General features: G+C 34.4%; 1 protein-coding gene across 1 annotated transcript; it reads left to right on the forward strand.

The window, feature by feature from the left end:
- Nucleotides 1-13,063: 13,063 nt before the first annotated feature.
- Nucleotides 13,064-13,990, forward strand: LOC119506570 (olfactory receptor 2T2-like). Its single transcript, XM_037799580.1, has one exon. The coding sequence runs from the start codon at nucleotides 13,064-13,066 to the stop codon at nucleotides 13,988-13,990; it is 927 nt and encodes a 308-aa protein (XP_037655508.1).
- Nucleotides 13,991-18,768: the final 4,778 nt, after the last annotated feature.

An 18,768-nucleotide genomic window follows, 5' to 3' on the forward strand; every position in this document is an offset into this window, starting at 1 on the left:
TATTTCTTTGCTGTTTCTGAACACAAGAAAACAGAACTGTAAAAAACAAACCCTGAAAACAGAACCACATCCATAGCAGTGTTTGACTGAAGATGACTTGACACTTCTATTCTAAGCAGATCCTCCAGTGAGCGGAATTGAAGTCAAAGAACCTTGCAGATATAATCAAGCAACTGAGACCCTAAATGGTGCTATGTGGTATCTGAACAATTCATAATTTGTAAATAATGTACAAAAATAGCATTGTTTAGCTCCCAGAGAAACATTTGTTCTACAGTTAACACACTTATAGTATTGTTACTGCATTTATGCACTTTTTCACTTAAAACACTTTTTCACTTAAAGTATTCCCAATGTACCTTAACATAATTCCTTTGGGAGTACTTGCTTCTCCTCACACTACTCTCTATAACAATACTAAGTTAATGAAGCTACTTTTAGATTTTAGATTTGAAAATTGCTATTTGAACTACAGTTTAACAACATTAAATGAGTAGATTCACAATTTAACTTTCTACCTGGAACTTTGTGTAGCTGAAAATAGAGTGTAGTTGGACTCGTCACACATTGCTGAGGATAATGTAAATACTGGTTTCAAGAACTCACTCTCTGGTTCATGTATGTTTAGTTTTTAGTGGTGGAATTCTATTATATTTTGTTAATTACAGTGTTTTTGGTTCCTTGGGTAAAGATTCTGCTGGGTCAGATCTTGTACTCTTTAAAGACTGAAGAGTTAAAGCATCCAGTAAGCCTATAAATCACTGCCAGGATGAAGTGATGATGTGCTTTCACAGTAGTTAATATGTATTAAACTTTATATTGTTTACAAGGGTAGATTATATAAATAGTCAGGTACACACCAGTGTGCTAATACACTGATCAGGTTTAGTCAATGTGATTTAGTTGTGTTCTTGTTAGTCCTAATATTGGTTTCCAATTTGGAATTAATGGAACAGTTGACGTTCACTGTTAAAGCAACATACTGTGATTTTTAATTAGGCAGTTATTCAGATTTATTACTCTTAAGAATGAAAATTCTCTCTTTTGACACCATAGTGCCCTTTTTATGATTTTTTTTACTTAATGTTCTTCTTGTCCTTATATTTAAATCCCTATGCAATTAATACTTTATATCTTCATTTTAAAATGGATGTTATATAAGTGATTCTCATATTTAGCACCGGTTGGTTCTCCAGTGAAAGAATTAAAGATTTTGTACTGTGATTTATAGTCCCTGCCCTGATTCAAGAAATATTGGAGCCTTGCTATAATATGAAATCTTATAGTATGGACCCCTTCCAATCATTCTGAAATCACCAGAGGAATCTTATAATTCCTTCTTAACTTTAACATGGTCCTGTGACATGTGGATAGCAAAACCATAAATTAGAGTGAGGCTACAATTTTGTTCATCTGTTTTGACTTTGCAATGTAATTTAGAAAGTAGGTGTAGTTGTTTTGTTTTGTTTGTTTTACTAAGTTAAATACAATCTCTTATGCATTGACTTGGGACTCACTAACAGGTTTGGAGGGGGCGGAGATCTAAGAGTGCCTGCATCTGAGGTGTGGCTCCCTCAATTCAGACCTCTGATTGCTGCCTGAGTACACAGATGTGCCCCAATTCTGGCCTGTTGGCCAAGAGTACTCTGCCTAATCAAGTCTAATGGGTTTATCTCCCCACACAAACTAAAAATGTTCCTAGCAAGATGAATTGTAGACTAGTAACATTTAATACTTCTAAATGTTTGCTTCTTTTCAAACAAAAAATAAAACCCAGAGATGAATTTTGGGATGGATTTTTAAATAAAAAAAAGATTGTTTGATTAAAAAAAATTGAAAGGCCCTCAGACTGACAAAGAAATAGAGAAGATTCAAATAAATAAAATCAGACAATTCTACTGATACCACAGAAATAAAGAAGGTAATAAGTCTATACTATGTGCACAACAAACTAGACAACTTAGATGAAATGGACAATTTTCTAGAAATACAAAAACAACCTTCACTGACTCCAGAAGAAACGTAAGACCTCAACACACCAATCACAATAAAAGTATTTGAAAATCATCAAAAACCCTCCTAAAAAGGAAAGCCCAGGACCAGATCTGGCTTCACAGGTAAATTCTACCAGTCATTCCAAGAAGAATTAATACCAATTTGCTCAAACTCTTCCAAAATTTGAAGAGAAAGAAACACTACCTAAATCACTCACTGAAGCCAATATCACCGTAATTACAAATGTAGATAAATATAGAAGAAAGGGATATTACAGACCAATCTCTATAATGAATATAGATTCAAAAATCCTCAACAAAATACTTGCAGACTGAATCCAACTGTACATTAAGAGAATCATACACCATGGTCAAGTGGGGTTTATCTCAGGTATGCATGGGTGGTTCAACATAAGGAAATCAATTAATGTAATACATCATATAAAAAAATTGAAAGTGAAGAACCATGTGATCATCTCAATTGATGCAAAAATGGCATTTGAAATAATTCAGCATCCCTTCTGGATTCAAAACCCTTCAAAATTAGGAATATAAGGAATATTTCTCAATGCAATAAAGAGCATAAATGAAAAACCAACAGCTGACATTGTACTGACTGGTGAAAGACTGAAAGCTTTCCCACTAAGATTGGACACAAGACAAGGATGCCCTCTGTCACCACTGTTATTTAATATTGTGCTAGAAGTTCTAGCTAGAGCAATTAGGCAAGAAAAGGAAATAAAAGGCATTCAGAAATGAAGAAGTAAAACTTTCAACATGTGCACATGGCATGATCCTATATTTAGAAAGGATGGAAAAACCTACAAGAAAGCTCCTAAAGCTAACAAACAAGTTCAGTAAAGTGGTGGGATCCAATCAGCATGCAAATATCAGTAATGTTTCTAGATACTAGTAATGAACAATCTGAGGAGGAAATCAGGAAAAATATTCCATTTGCAATCACAATTAAAAGAGTCAAACAGCTAGGAATAAATTTAACCAAGGATATAAAGGACCTGTTCACGGAAAATTACAAAGCATTGATAAATGGAATAAAATAAAACATAATAAATGGAAGGACATTCCATGTTCATGGATTGGAAGACCAAATATTGTTAAGATGCCAATGCAATTCCAATCAAAACTCCAACATCCCACTTTGCAGAATTGGAAAAGGCAATCATCAAATTTATCTTGAAAGATAAGTGGGCATGAATAGCCAAAAACATCTGGAAAAAGAAAAATGTATTGGAAGAACTATTACTCCCTGACTTTAAAGCATACTACAAAACTACAGTAGTAAAAACAACATGGAATTGTCATCAAGATTGTCATGTTGATGAATGGAGTCAAATTGAGAGTTCAGAAATAGACCCTCATATCTATGGTCAACTGATTTTGACAAGGCTAAGTCCACTCAACTGGTACAGGGATGTCTCTTCAACAAATGTTGCTGGGAGAAATGGATATCTATATACAAAAGAATTAAGGAAGACCTTCGTCTCACACCTTATACAAAAATTAACTAAAAATGGATCCAATACCTAAACAGAAAGCCAGAAATATAAAACTCCTAGAAGAAAAACTAGAGAAGCATCCTTAAGGTCTGACAGTAGGAGGTGGTTTCTTATACCTTATACCCAAAGTACAAGCAATGAAAAAAATGATGAAGAAGAATTCCTAAAAATTTCAAACTTTTGTGCTTCAAAGGACTTTTTCAAGAGAGTGAACAAGTAGCCTACTCAATGGGAGAATATATTTGGAAACTACATATCTGATACATGTTTAATATCCAGGATATATGAAGAAATCCTGCAACTCAGTGAAAAAAAGACAGACAACTGAATTTAAAAATGGGCAAAAGAGTGGAATAGACATGCTTCCAAAAAGAATATATATATAAATCAACAGTGAATACTGCAAATATTTTTCCATAACTTGAAGAAATAAATTTTAGGACACACAATATAATGTATTAAGATATAAAATATTTTACTTGAAATATGAGGGAAATATGCTAAATTTACTGTGTCAGTTCAGAATCACATAAATCTCCTTTCCCAAAATGTAAAGCTTCTTTCCCAAAATGGAAGGAATCCAATTCCTCCCTGCCTCCTCCTCCCTCCACATCCAAAGTCACTTATTTAATATAGATGAAATTCCAAATGTGAACATCAATTGAAATTATTTTACAAGAAATATGTTGAGAAATGAACATTTTATGGTAATTTATTCACTAGTAGATTTAAACAAATTGCAAACAACATGCCTAAGGTAGTATAATTATACTGCAAATCTTGTGCATTACTAAAGACCTTAAATGTGAGGGAAGCAATTTGAAATAATATACAATGAAAATGAACCAGTGGAGATTTGAGAACTGGTTTAGAATCAATGGAGACATAAACTGAAAGCCATACATTTTTTTCTATACAACATTAGCAAATAAGGTATTAAATTACATTTATTTATTTCCTAATATAGCTTAACCTGGTCCTTATCATCTTCCACACACATTTTTGAAAGCACTCCAAATTTCCCTTACATTAAAGTTCACCATCATGAAGTTGATTTAATATATTACATGTTTACATTGAAAACATTATATGTGACATACATATCATAGTGGATTTAAATATGTTAAATGTGTAAATTTTACAAAGTATTTTAATACAGCTTTATAAAATTCTCATGATGTATTTGTATTTTTGAAACATTTTACAAACTTGTACCATTCCAAAAATACATAGCCAAAATCAAGAATATGGGCATAAAGGAAGACACAGACATAATTCATTTTATTGTGCTTTGCAGATAATGTGCTTTTATTAATTGAAGGCTTGTGGCAACCCTGCATCAAGCAAATCTGCACAAAATTTTTCAATAACATGCTTATTTCATGTCTCTATGTCACATTTTGGTAATTCCATAAAATTTCAAGTTGTTTCATTATTATTACATCTGTTATGGAGATCTTTGACCAGTGATCATTGATGTTACTATTGGAATAGTTTTGGGGCATCATGAACTGCATCCATTTAGGACGGCAAACTTTAACCAATAAATGCTGTGTGCTCTGATTGCTCCACCTTCTCTCATCTCTCTCCCTCCCCTTGAGACTCTCTATTCTCTGAGACTCAACGATATTGAAATTAGGCCAATTAATAACCCCACAGTGGCTTCAGATTTAAATGAAAGGAAAATCCACATGCCAACTTTAAATCCAAGTCCAGAAATGATTATGCTTACTGAGAATGCATGTCAAAAGTCAAGATAGGATGAAACCTAGGCCTATTGTACCAAACAGTTAGCCAGGTTAAGAATGCAAAGGAAAAGTTCTTGAAGGAAATTAAAAGTGCCACTCCAGTGAACACAAGAGTAATAAGAAAGTGAAACAGACTTATTACTGGTATGAGGAAAGTTTTAGTCATCTGGATAGAAGATCACACCCTTACATTCCCTTACAATAAAGCTTAATACAAAGCAAGGCCCTAACTCTTTTAAATTCTATAAAGTTTGAGAGAGGTGAAGAAATTGAGGAAGAAAAGTTTGGAACTAGTGGTAATTGGTTCATGAGGTTTAAAGAAAGAAGCCATCCCCATAATATAAAAATGCAAGACAAAGTGGCAAGAGCTAAAGCAGAGTCTCTGGCAAGTTATCCAGAAGATCTAGGTCAGGTAACTGATGAAGGTCCACACTAAAGAACAGATTTGAATGTAGATATAACAGCCTTTTATTGGAATAAGATGCCATTCTAGGACTTTCATAGCTAGACAGATGTCAAAACCTGGCTTCAGATTTTCAAAGGGCAGGCTAACTCTCTGGTCACAGGTTAATATACCTGGTGTTTAAGTTGAAACCAATGCTCATTTACCAATCCAAAAATCCTAGAACTTTTATGAGCTGTTCTAAATCTACTCTGCCTGTGCTCACTAAAAGGAATAACAAAGCCTGAATGACAGCACAGAGTTGTTTTTCCAGAGATCATTTTGGAAATCTTAGTCCCTAATCCACAGTTAAGCACAGATGATAATTGCAGGTGGTGCATTGTTAGAACTGACGTCTGCAATCAAAAAAAAAAATCTACTTCAGATTTTGTGTTCAAAATATATTTGTTCAAATGGAAACTGAAATCAGATAACTGATTTAAATTTATTGGCTTTTGAAAAAATATATTTACTCTATTTTCCCTTTCAAATACACATCCACATGATTAAAACCTCAATAATAAATAGTTTGATTTTTGTGTAAAATATATATATATATATGCATGTATAAATGTGGATTACTGAAGAATTACATGAAAAAGTAGAAAGAGTATTTTAATATTGCAAAAATTTGAATTCCCCCCAAAATCCCAATATTACCATGATAATGGAAGTCATGCTTCTAAATGTCCACAGGTTCAATTAAAATGTTGCATCCATAAGGGTTCATTGTGCCCAAGTTTGTAGAGAGAATTTTAGATAATTTCATGTTGCTCACTTTACCTTGTTCAATTGCAAAGTGATCTATTCAGTCTTGGAAAATTAAAGTGAGTTTGATTTTAACCAGACAATTCTCTTACATAATTCCATGGGATAATAAGATGTTCATATATGAAGAAGGAAAGTACAATAACTTAACATGCAAGGTGATGTAGGTTGGAGTTCAGAGGGAGGACACACAGGCTTACACTTCCATTTACTTAACTTTACATCAGTTAGTTACTATTAACATAAGTAGGAATGTCTCTTATGTTCATTTTCCATTTTCCCCTAAGCTAACATGTGTTATTATTTAGTTTATAATATCATTTTGTTCACATTTATGTAAAACATGTTACAACAACTTCCCCAAAAAAGGAAAAAAACAAAACAAAAAACAAGAGTCATGCAAACCTTGACCATCAATTGTAGAAGGAAACATAGTCATCATGGAATTCAAATCCCAGATTTTATATGATGACTTGAGACTGAAAGACAGTCTCTACTTACTTCAAATTCATCCACTGAGTGAAATATTTCTAGAATATCAAAGTGATGTATCCAAATTCAGAAGAGAATTAAATTTTACACTTTTTGGTGTTTTATTTAAGAGAACACAGAAATATAAATACAAAATTAAGATAGGACCTTGGAAGGACCCAGGGTATTTGTGAGGCCTTGGAGACTAAGTTTCTTTAGCATAAAGGTAAAATTGCCTCTTGAAATTATGTCTAATACCTTTTAGTAGTGTTTATTATTGTTATTTCTCAATACTATGTGAAAAATATTTTGCATTTAATGCACTAACCCAAGTTTCTACTTAGATGACCATAAAAAAAAATTCCAACAACCTTCTTTTCAGATATGAAAAACTGAATCATCTATTTATATGGAAGGATAAGTGTTCCCAAAGAGCCAAAGCCCTTTTGAAAAAGAAGAATGAAGTTGAAAGGCTCACACTTCCTGATCTTAAAACTTCTTACAAAGTCACAGTCATCTAAAGAGCATGGTACTAGCACAAGAACAAACATAGGGACCAATGGAACTGAATTGAGAGCTCAGAAATCAACAGCCACATTTATGGTCAAGTGATTGTTGACAAGCAGGCAAGGACTCTTCAGTTGGGGAAAAATTAGTGTCTTCAAAAATAGTGCTGAGAAAACTGGATTTCTATTTGCAATGGAAAGGAAAAGGACCCCTACCTCACACACCTATGCTTTTGTCAGTCTCAAGAAATAATGTTGGTCATCAAGATGGTGGCATGTCATAACTGGGCAGATCTCCTCTTAGAGCAGATCTGAGTTGCTTGGAACTCTGGAGGACAACAAACACTGAAGAAAGACTCTACTGACATTGAATTGAAGAAATAAAGAACACCCCTCCCCCCAAAACTGTAGGAAGCTTATAACAGAAGCAAGCAAGTTGTGAAACCTCCCCAATGCTTGGTGCTCATAGCTTAAGTGTCACAAAGTGGCAGCACTCTGCCTGGGCACCTCCCACCATGGTCACTGACTGCAAACCACACAAGGTGATGACCTTGAGCCCCGTGCACATTTATGCACAAGGCCCAAGACTAACTATAAACAAGATGGGGCCCTAACAGTCCCCAGGAAATAAGAGAGGCCTGTAAGGGAACTGTTCACAAGTTGTGCACCCATCCAGTACAGTCCCTAATTCCTGGGGCACCTAAACAAAATATTGAGCTTTTTTTTTAAACACTGACCCAATCTGGTTCCATGGGGTGGATTCTCCTGATGTGGAAGTTACCAGAGGCACAAAAGCCACACAGAAAAGGAGAAAACTTTAAAGCAGTGTGTCCCCATAACTGAAAGCTGTACCAAAAAGTGGGCCCTGAATGGGAAGAGCAGTTGAACAAATCATAGCCACTGGGGAGAAAAATTTATATAAAAACAAAGACAACAGGCTGGGACTACTGAAGGGGAAGAGAGAAAAGGAAATCCTCTCCTGGAGGAGAAACAATCACACATAATAGGGTAATCCTAAAAGCTGTTGTACATGCCCAGATGAAGAGATGTGTGTAAGGTAGTCTGGCATGAAAGATGGACCCATGGTCAGTAGTTATGTGTATGTGAGAGTCCAGTAGTAAACCAAGATCTGTTTCTCAAAGAATGAAAGAATAGTTTTCTGCTGTATGTTTCAAACCCTTAGATATTTGGCCCGAAAATGTTTTTCATGACCTACCAGGGACTCATTTCAGCATTCAGATCCATCACACACATTTCAAACACCCTTAATCTGTTGGGTCAAATGGTGCCCAAGTGACATAGTGGGTTGCACAGAATCCTCACTCTGTTGTGGATAAGGTAGTGATGCTGTATTGCTGAGCCTGACAGAGTGATATTTGATAGCAGGTAGAGAGGAATTTGAGGAGTAGAAAAAAGCACCTAACACAGAGGAAATTAGAGTCACCCACTAATTATCATAATTAAGTTTATGATAATCTACTGTTGTTCTCTAAGGTACAACTATTTTTCTGTATAAACCAAAAAGCAAAGGCATATGGAAGACATAGATTTATAATGTAAATATTTGTTTTCCATTATTTCGGAAATATTTTTTTCTCCAAGATGCAGTATTAATTTTGGCTTATTTAATGTAAATATTTGTTTTCCATTATTTCGGAAATATTTTTTTCTCCAAGATGCAGTATTAATTTTGGCTTATTTTTTGGAAGGAGGACTCAGTAATGTAGACTTCTACTTAACCCTTCTACCATGAAAATCCTCATTCACAAGTCTGAAGCCAATATGCAAAAACTCATGAGAATATCTATTCCAAATCTCCATTCAAAAACTGGGGAAATAATTACTTCATGGGTTCATGAGCCCACTATACCTACTACATTATACCCATGCCAAAACTCCATTTATAAATTTCCTTCCACATGTCTCAGTACAATTGGTGGACTAAGAGATATTGCAGATTCCGAGAACATAACGTTTGTTCAGAAACTGTGTCAATTAACACTCCGAAACTCTGGATATGTCCTTTTCCCCAAGGCATACTAAACAACTGCAAATAATCTCAGATACCCTTTCGGGACAATGCAGAGAGAATTGTAAATTGTTCCAAACCTCTGTGGTAGAGAACTTCATGTTGTATTTAACCTCCCTAGTTCATTGGTAATGTATGGCCCTAACAGCAAATATGATGAATCTCTCTGGATATGTTTCTGCACAGACCTTCCTTTTACATAAATAGATTTCTTGTAATATCTTGAAGAAAAATATAACAGGTAAGTTAATCCTTATCTAGTATTTCTGAATAGAAAATAGAATGTACTTTTAAGCCATAAAAATTTCAATTACAAAATAGGGATGATGTTACTGTTATTGTTATGGGAGTAGCTATTTCATTCAACATTGTCAGCCTTGCTTTTGCAGCTCAGCCTAAATAATGTTACAAATTAATCTATTATAATTTTTGAGTCATTATAAATATAAGTGAAATTGAGCATCTCTTAAATACCAATATTTTCTTTTTACCATGTATGTCTGATACCATACATCCTTCAGACATTCTTCAATAACAAAAGAATAAATATAGTCTCAAAAATATTTGAATAACAAAAAATATCATTAATGCATAGTCATTGAACACCTTTTAAAATGAGTAGATGAAGAGATTTGTTTTTATTTATTTATTTACCACTGTGTAAGAATTTTGACTTTGTTAAATTCAAAAATGTAAAACAATTTGATATATTCACATGGGAAAATAACATTATTTCCTTAATAAATCCTAATAGAACCCTCTACCCCTACATTCTTTAAATATAAATTAATGCATATTGATAGACTTATTACACATAGGACTTAAAAATGTGCAAGTTAACTTACTGAGATAAAGATGATGGGCTTTTGAGTCTTTACATGCTGGGATCTTACCAGTCACTTCAAATAAACTAAGTGACTCTTTGGATTGAAATATATTTGTTTTAAACAACATTAAAAAGTACTAACTACATGTAAAATAATCTTTTCACCAAATTATGAAACAGTATATGAAATATCAATTGTGAAAATCACTAGAACATTGTAAGATAACATTATATATTACAACTGAGCCTAAATAAAAAAAAACTGAACCTAATCTCTGTGCTTATGTAAAACTCCTTAATGTATGGATTCACACTTCCCGTGCATTGACAAGAATAAAACATTCATTTGTAAAAGCTTGCCATATTAGAGAATCATATATCAATTTATTTGTTGGTATAGAAGCAAGAATAAATAATCAGAAGTAATCCAAACTCCAAAATTATAATTAACTGCTGAAAATCTCTTGATGGTTTTGTAAAGTAATTTTGTAGGAGGGAGAATATCAAAATAGGAGTTGATTAATAATATGGCAAGTGTGCCTTTAATAATTAACTATTATATTCCTAATATCTTATCTAGTTTGCATCTACAATTCTCTAGTTGACACATGCCCCACTGATTTAGAATGACCAACTCTCTATGTTTTACACTCATTTAATATACATTTCTTTATATTCAAAAACAACTAGAGACAATGAAATTAGTTCACTGTCAGGGATCCAAATGCATTGTATGTTTGTTCTGATTTTCTCATGAAACTATTTTTATTGTCTCCTTCTTTATCTTTGAGACCAAGGACATGCGTTTTCACAAACAATGGTAATGAAGACAAAGTATAAAAAAAAATCAATCTTGACTAAAAGATTTTTTCTTTAATTGAGTTGACCTGTTTGAAGAAAATGCTTCAATAGGTTAAATAAGTACTCAATTTTCAAACAATCAACCGAAAAAAATTGAAAACACCTGATTCATGTTATTTTTAAAATACTACATATTGCACATTTTAATTGTGTTTATTTTAGAATGAGCTTATGAGCCCAATTTTGAAATTGAAAAATTATATTACTGAAATGCAATTGAAAACTCATATTATTAGCAGAGATGATCATCCCTGAATTTAAGCCTAAATAAGTCCACATTGTTTTGAACTTCTTTCTGCTGATGTTATTTTGTATTTCTCCCCATATTTTCTGGAGTGCTAGTTACTGATTTATGGGCTTACACCCCTTGAAATAAACATGATGAGTATAATGCAGTATTCTTACAAAAATTCTTATTTGTTAAGGGGTCAATGTCAATTATATAGAATTATAAGGAATTTCCTATATAGTGCATCATAATAGATATGCATGCTTCAACCATAAGAAGAAAGTCACTACAGAGTGTGGCAAACCATTACTCTGATTAGCCTTTTCCAGGAAATAAGCTAGTTTTCAGTGCTGGGTGAAATCTACTTTTTGATAAATTTTTGTTGTACAAGGATGTTGTGTTTTATATGCCCCAAATTTTGAGGAACATCCTAAAAAATATAATGCCTATACATCAACAAATTTAACTAACCTGCTCATTTCCTTTTTATTTCTGCAAAACAGCATATGGATCAATTGAGGTTCTCTACATTTAGCTGCCCTTCAGACTAGGTTACTGCCCTGTTGGTTGAGGTACTCTTCGTTTCCTTTCACACCGAGCTCTTCTATGTTAAGCACAGATGAAGTCCATTGACAAGCCCTCTGCCAAATTACATCACTAATAGCAGTTTATGCTTGTTCATTTGTTTCCATTTTGTTGAACTTTGTCATGTCATTAACAGTCATTTGAGTATGTGGAATTAAGATACTGAATCTCACCCAGCAGGCATCTAATTTGATACTGGGCTTCTAATGGTACTCCTTGAATGGTCTTATGGTTTCAGTCATCAAATCACAAAAAGTAAAGACAAACTTCCCATCTTGATTTCAAAATCGAGATTTCTCTTTTAGGGGCCACAATAGACAACATGCTGAGGCAAAGAAACAGGGATATTGAAAACATTTAGATGTGATTACGTCCTGGACCTTTAATAGCTGTTTAAATATGCAAACTAACTTGATCTCGCTACAATTAGACTTCACTTTTGAAAGAAAGAAAGTAATTCCTTGCAGACCTGTTACAAAGGTAAAATGGCATGTGTAAAGCAACTAAGATATTTCACAGAGGTGTAAGACAATTACTTATGAATGCTATCTCATTTTTACAGGCTCTAATTCTTGCAAACCAGGAATAAGCAAACAAGAGAATGTCTCTTTCAAGTATTGATGTTGTATATATACACAGAGATACAGTTATGTAAATTTATATAATGTATAAACTAAAATATATAAAGAGAGAGATATTGAGATATAGACTAAGAAATAGAGAGAGAGAGGGAGAGAGATTATAAAGCTATGTATGAATTTTATATTTTTAAATCAAATTGTACTTCTTAAAATTATCAAAATTTCAAAGAGTTTAAAATTCATTTCCTTAAAATGCTGAGAATATAATATGTTGGTGAAGTTTGGTTGAACTATTATAAATCAGCCTGCAGTGACATTGCAATGGTAATGAGAACAATTGTGTGGTAGACATAGAGCTGAAAGTAGGTGAAACACATAATAAATACTATGGTGGGACTAGGGAAGAGAATGAAGTTGGCACATTGTAAAATGAGGGTGGACCAATTTGAGGTAGGACTAAATATCTTTGTCTAATCTCTCCAGGATAATGAATTGGGAAGGAGAAAATGGGGAGATGGATTAATGAGACAACTGGAACTGATTTGGTTCTATTAGGGCTATTTCACCACATTCAAACTCCCAATCTCCTGTTCTCTCTCATCTTCTTGGTGTTTCTTATCACACTTGTTGGGAATATTATGATGCTAGTTCTCATTTGGTTGGACTCTCGACTTCATACACCTATGTACTTCTTTCTTAGCCAACTTTCCATCATGGATCTCTTGTATAGCTCTGCAATTGTCCCCAAGATAGCCAGTGATTTCCTGTCTGGGAAGAATACTATTTCCTTTATTAACTGTGGAATTCAGCTCTTCTTCGTCATGACCCTTTGTGCAGCAGAGTGCTTTCTCCTGGCAGTCATGGCTTATGACCGCTATGTTGCCATATGCCACCCTCTCCGCTACTCAGTTCTCATGTGCCCTGCAGTCTGTGCCTTCTTGGTGGCAGGCACCTGGCTGGGCTCTCTGCTCAATGCCCTGGTCCACGTCATATACGTTCTGAATCTCCCTTACTGTGCATCCCGAGAAATCCATCATTTCTTTTGTGAGATCCCAGCTCTCCTGAAACTTGTTTGTGCTGATACATCCCTTTATGAAAATGGGCTTTTTGTGAGTGGTGGTGTGTTTCTCCTCATTCCAATATCTGCCATCATGGCCTCATATGGGCAGATACTTTCTTTGGTTTTGAGATTAGGATCAAATTTAGGAATGAGAAAGGCTTTGGCAACCTGTTCCTCCCATATGATTGTCGTGTTTCTCTTCTATGGAACAGCCATCATCAAGTACTTTCTCCCCAAAGCGTATCATACCGCTGAGCAGGATGAAGTAGTTTCTGTCTTCTACACTATTGTCACTCCCATGCTCAACCCCCTCATCTACAGTCTTTGCAACAAAACGGTGGCTGGAGCCCTCAGGAAAGTGCTGGGAAGATAAACCTCCTTAAAAATGATATTTACTCAGAATAAGACATGAGAGGATGGACCTTATATGCAGAACTGTATTACCATAACAGAAATCGACAACATACAACAACAAAACTACTACTTTTATGGAGACAACTCATGGACAAATTTTTCAACATTCTCTTGGTGAAAAGATAATGTAAAATGATCACTTCTTCCAGCTAAGCCTCATTTTTGCTTCATAGAACTATTAACTGCATACTCTAATTCAGAATTCACCCAAAATTTGCAAGCAAAACTTGCAAGCAAGAGGAAGCACAAATGTCTATTGATATTAGTCAAGAAGAAAAATGCACAAGCTAGGCAATTCTCTCCATAAATAGCAGTATTACAATATTGTAATACCATTAAAAAATAAACATTAGCAATAAATTGCTCATAACACAAGGTTTGTAGTTTTTATGGTAAAATCTAATTTTGAATACATTATTCTAGTGTGGCCCACAAACATACATTTTTCTTCTGTTCTCACCACATTATTTTGGAAGTGGTTTTATGTTTTTAAACTAATTCTTAGAAGCACACATATTCTTCATTTATTTAATGATACGTGTCTATACAAACTACAGCAAAGTGTTCTAATTAAACATAGTAATCTACTTAAAATATTACCTTATTTGTTGTTCAAGTCCTTTCCTATATATACATATATATATATATAATTTCCTATATATATATAAACTTAGATGTATATGTGTATATTTTCATTCATCTATATACAAATACGTATGTATATGTATGTGTATATATATATATGAATATCACTGCCACCCTCTATTAAATATTTTTCCAGGTGAATATTCAAAAGTGAAAATAATGGATCCCATGATTTCATTATTTTTTTGATATATTTTTTCAAATTAAATTTTAGGAGTTATGTACAATTAAGACACAAAAGAAATGAATGCATGTAAGAACATATGTCTATGCAAGACTATGTGTGAGCAAACAGTTCACAACAAAATTTAACTTACAGTTTTATACTAATAGATTTTTAAATTAATTTTAAGTGAAAAAAAGGGAACTCACTAGAATTTTAATAAATATTTAGTTACATACCATTGAAAGTGTGTAGTAAATATTTAGTTATTTAACTATGTACCACTGAACAAACCTTGTAACATTCTTCTTTGAGACACTTCATGATGACTTTTATCCCTGTATTAGTTATGGTCTGCCTATTTGCTTATACATTTGATTTACTTGTTTTCATTTATTTTCAATGAGAAACCACAATTCATTAACGCTTTATACTTTAATCTTATTTTATTAACCTTAATTATTGCAAATTTCATTTTTAAATTTCATTGTATCTCATAACTTCACATTATTTGTTTTATTTTCCTATTATATCTGTACAATGTTTTGTATTTTCCTTTTTTTTTTTTTAAATCTTCATTTTATTGAGATATATTCACATACCACGCAGTCATACAAAACAAATCGTACTTTCGATTGTTTACAGTACCATTACAAAGTGGTACATTCATCACCCAAATCAATCCCTGACACCTTCATTAGCACACACACAAAAATAACAAGAATAATAATTAGAGTGAAAAAGAGCAATTGAAGTAAAAAAGAACACTGGGTACCTTTGTCTGTTTGTTTCCTTCCCCTATTTTTCTACTCATCCATCCATAAACTAGACAAAGTGGAGTGTTGTCCTTATGGCTTTCCCAATCCCATTGTCACCCCTCATAAGCTACAGTTTTATACAACTGTCTTCAAGATTCATGGGTTCTGGGTTGTAGTTTGATAGTTTCAGGTATCCACCACCAGCTACCCCAATTCTTTAGAACCTAAAAAGGGTTGTCTAAAGTGTGCATAAGAGTGCCCACCAGAGTGACCTCTCGGCTCCTTTTGGAATCTCTCTGCCACTGAAGCTTATTTCATTTCCTTTCACATCCCCCTTTTGGGCAAGAAGATGTTCTCCGTCCCACGATGCCAGGTCTACATTCCTCCCCGGGAGTCATATTCCACGTTGCCAGGGAGATTCACTCCCCTGGGTGTCTGATCCCACGTAGGGGGGAGGGCAGTGATTTCACCTTTCAAGTTGGCTTAGCTAGAGAGACAGGGCCACATCTGAGCAACAAAGAGGCATTCGGGAGGAGGCTCTTAGGCACAACCATAGGGAGGCCTAGCCTCTCCTTTGCAGCAACCGTCTTCCCAAGGGTAAAACCTGTGGTAGAGGGCTCAACCCATCAAACCACCAGTCCCCTATGTCTGTGGTCATGTTAGCAACCATGGAGGTGGGGTAGGCGAATACCCCTGCATTCTCCACAGGTTCCTCAAGGGGGCACTACATCTTTTTTTCTCCTTGTTTTTCTTTTTTTTTTTTTTTTTTTTAACTTTCCCTTCTTTTTTAGATCAACTGTATGAAAAAAAAGTTAAAAAGAAAACAAACATACAATTAAAGAACATTTCAAAGAGACCATAACAAGGGAGTAAGAAAAAGACAACTAACCTAAGATAACCGCTTAACTTCCAACATGTTCCTACTTTACCCCAAGAAAGTTACCTAATATAGCAACATTTCTGTGAACTTGCTCCTACTATATCCATCAGAAATTAACAGACCATAGTTCTGGGCATCCCCAGAACATTAAATAGCTTATCTGTTCTTCTTGGATTATTATTCCCCCTTCCTTAATTGCTCTCTATTGCTAGTTCCCCTACATTCTACATTATAAACCATTTGTTTTACATTTTTCAAAGTTCACATTGGTGGTAGCATATAATATTTCTCTTTTTGTGCCTGGCTTATTTCGCTCAGCATTATGTCTTCAAGGTTCATCCATGTTGTCATATGTTTCACGAGATCGTTCCTTCTTACTGCCGCGTAGTATTCCATCATGTGTATATACCACATTTTATTTATCCACTCATCTGTTGAAGGACATTTGGGTTGTTTCCATCTCTTGGCAATTGTGAATAATGCTGCTATGAACATTGGCATGCAGATATCTGTTCGTGTCACTGTTTTCCGATCTTCTGGGTATATACCGAGAAGTGCAATCGCTGGATTGAATGGTAACTCTATATCTAGTTTTCTAAGGAACTGCCAGACTGACTTCCAGAGTGGCTGAACCATTATACAGTCCCACCAACAATGAATAAGAGTTCCAATTTCTCCACATCCCCTCCAGCATTTGTAGTTTCCTGTTTGTTTAATGGCAGCCATTCTAACCGGTGTTAGATGGTATCTCATTGTGGTCTTAATTTGCATCTCTCTAATAGCTAATGAAGCTGAACATTTTTTCATGTGTTTCTTGGCCATTTGTATTTCCTCTTCAGAGAACTGTCTTTTCATATCTTTTGCCGATTTTATAATTGGGCCGACTGTACTATTATCATTGAGTTGTAGGATTTCTTTATATATGCAAGATATCAGTCTTTTGTCAGATACATGGTTTCCAAAAATTTTTTCCCATTGAGTTGGCTGCCTCTTTACCTTTTTGAGAAATTCCTTTGAGGTGCAGAAACTTCTAAGCTTGAGGAGTTCCCATTTATCTATTTTCTCTTTTGTTGCTTGTGCTTTGGGTGTAAAGTCTAGGAAGTGGCCGCCTAATCCAAGGTCTTGAAGAAGTTTTCCTACATTATCTTTTAGGAGTTTTATGGTACTTTCTTTTATATTGAGATCTTTGGTCCATTTTGAGTTAATTTTTGTGTAGGGGGTGAGGTAGGGGTCCTCTTTCATTCTTTTGGATATGGATATCCAACTCTCCCAGCCCCATTTGTTGAAAAGGCCATTATGACTCAGTTCAGTGACTTTGGGGGCCTTATCAAAGATCAGTCAGCCATAGATCTGAGGGTCTATCTCCGAATTCTCAATTTGATTCCATTGATCTATATGTCTATCTTTGTGCCAGTACCATGCTGTTTTGGCAACTGTGGCTTTATAATAAGTTTCAAAGTCAGGGAGTGTAAGTCCTCCCACTTCGTTTTTCTTTTTTAGAGTGTCTTTAGCAATTCGAGGCATCTTCCCTTTCCAAATAAATTTGATAACTAGCTTTTCCAAGTCTGCAAAGTAGGTTGTTGGAATTTTGATTGGGATTGCATTGAATCTGTAGATGAGTTTGGGTAGAATTGACATCTTAATGACATTTAGTCTTCCTATCCATGAACATGGAATATTTTTCCATCTTTTAAGGTCCCCTTCTATTTCTTTTAGTAGAGTTATGTAGTTTTCTTTGTATAGGTCTTTTACATCTTTGGTTAAGTTGACTCCTAGGTACTTGATTTTTTTAGTTGCTATTGAAAATGGTATCTTTTTCTTGAGTGTCTCTTCAGTTTGTTCATTTCTAGCATATAGAAACATTACTGACTTATGTGCATTAATCTTGTATCCCGCTGCTTTGCTAAATTTGTTTATTAGCTCTAGTAGCTGTATCGTCGATTTCTCAGGGTTTTCTAGATATAAGATCATATCATCTGCAAACAATGACAGTTTTCCTTCTTCTTTTCCAATTTGGATGCTTTTTATTTCTTTGTCTTGCCGGATTGCCCTGGCTAGCACTTCCAGCACAATGTTGAATAACAGTGGTGACAGCGGGCATCCTTGTCTTGTTCCTGATCTTAGAGGGAAGGCTTTCAGTCTCTCACCATTGAGTACTATGCTTGCTGTGGGTTTTTCATATATGCTCTTTATCATATTGAGCAAGTTTCCTTCAATTCCTACCTTTTGAAGTGCTTTTATCAAAAAGGGATGTTGGATTTTGTCAAATGCTTTTTCAGCATCTATTGAGA

This window comes from Choloepus didactylus, chromosome 11, assembly GCF_015220235.1.
Source record: "Choloepus didactylus isolate mChoDid1 chromosome 11, mChoDid1.pri, whole genome shotgun sequence".
Classification (NCBI taxonomy): Eukaryota; Metazoa; Chordata; class Mammalia; order Pilosa; family Megalonychidae; genus Choloepus; species Choloepus didactylus.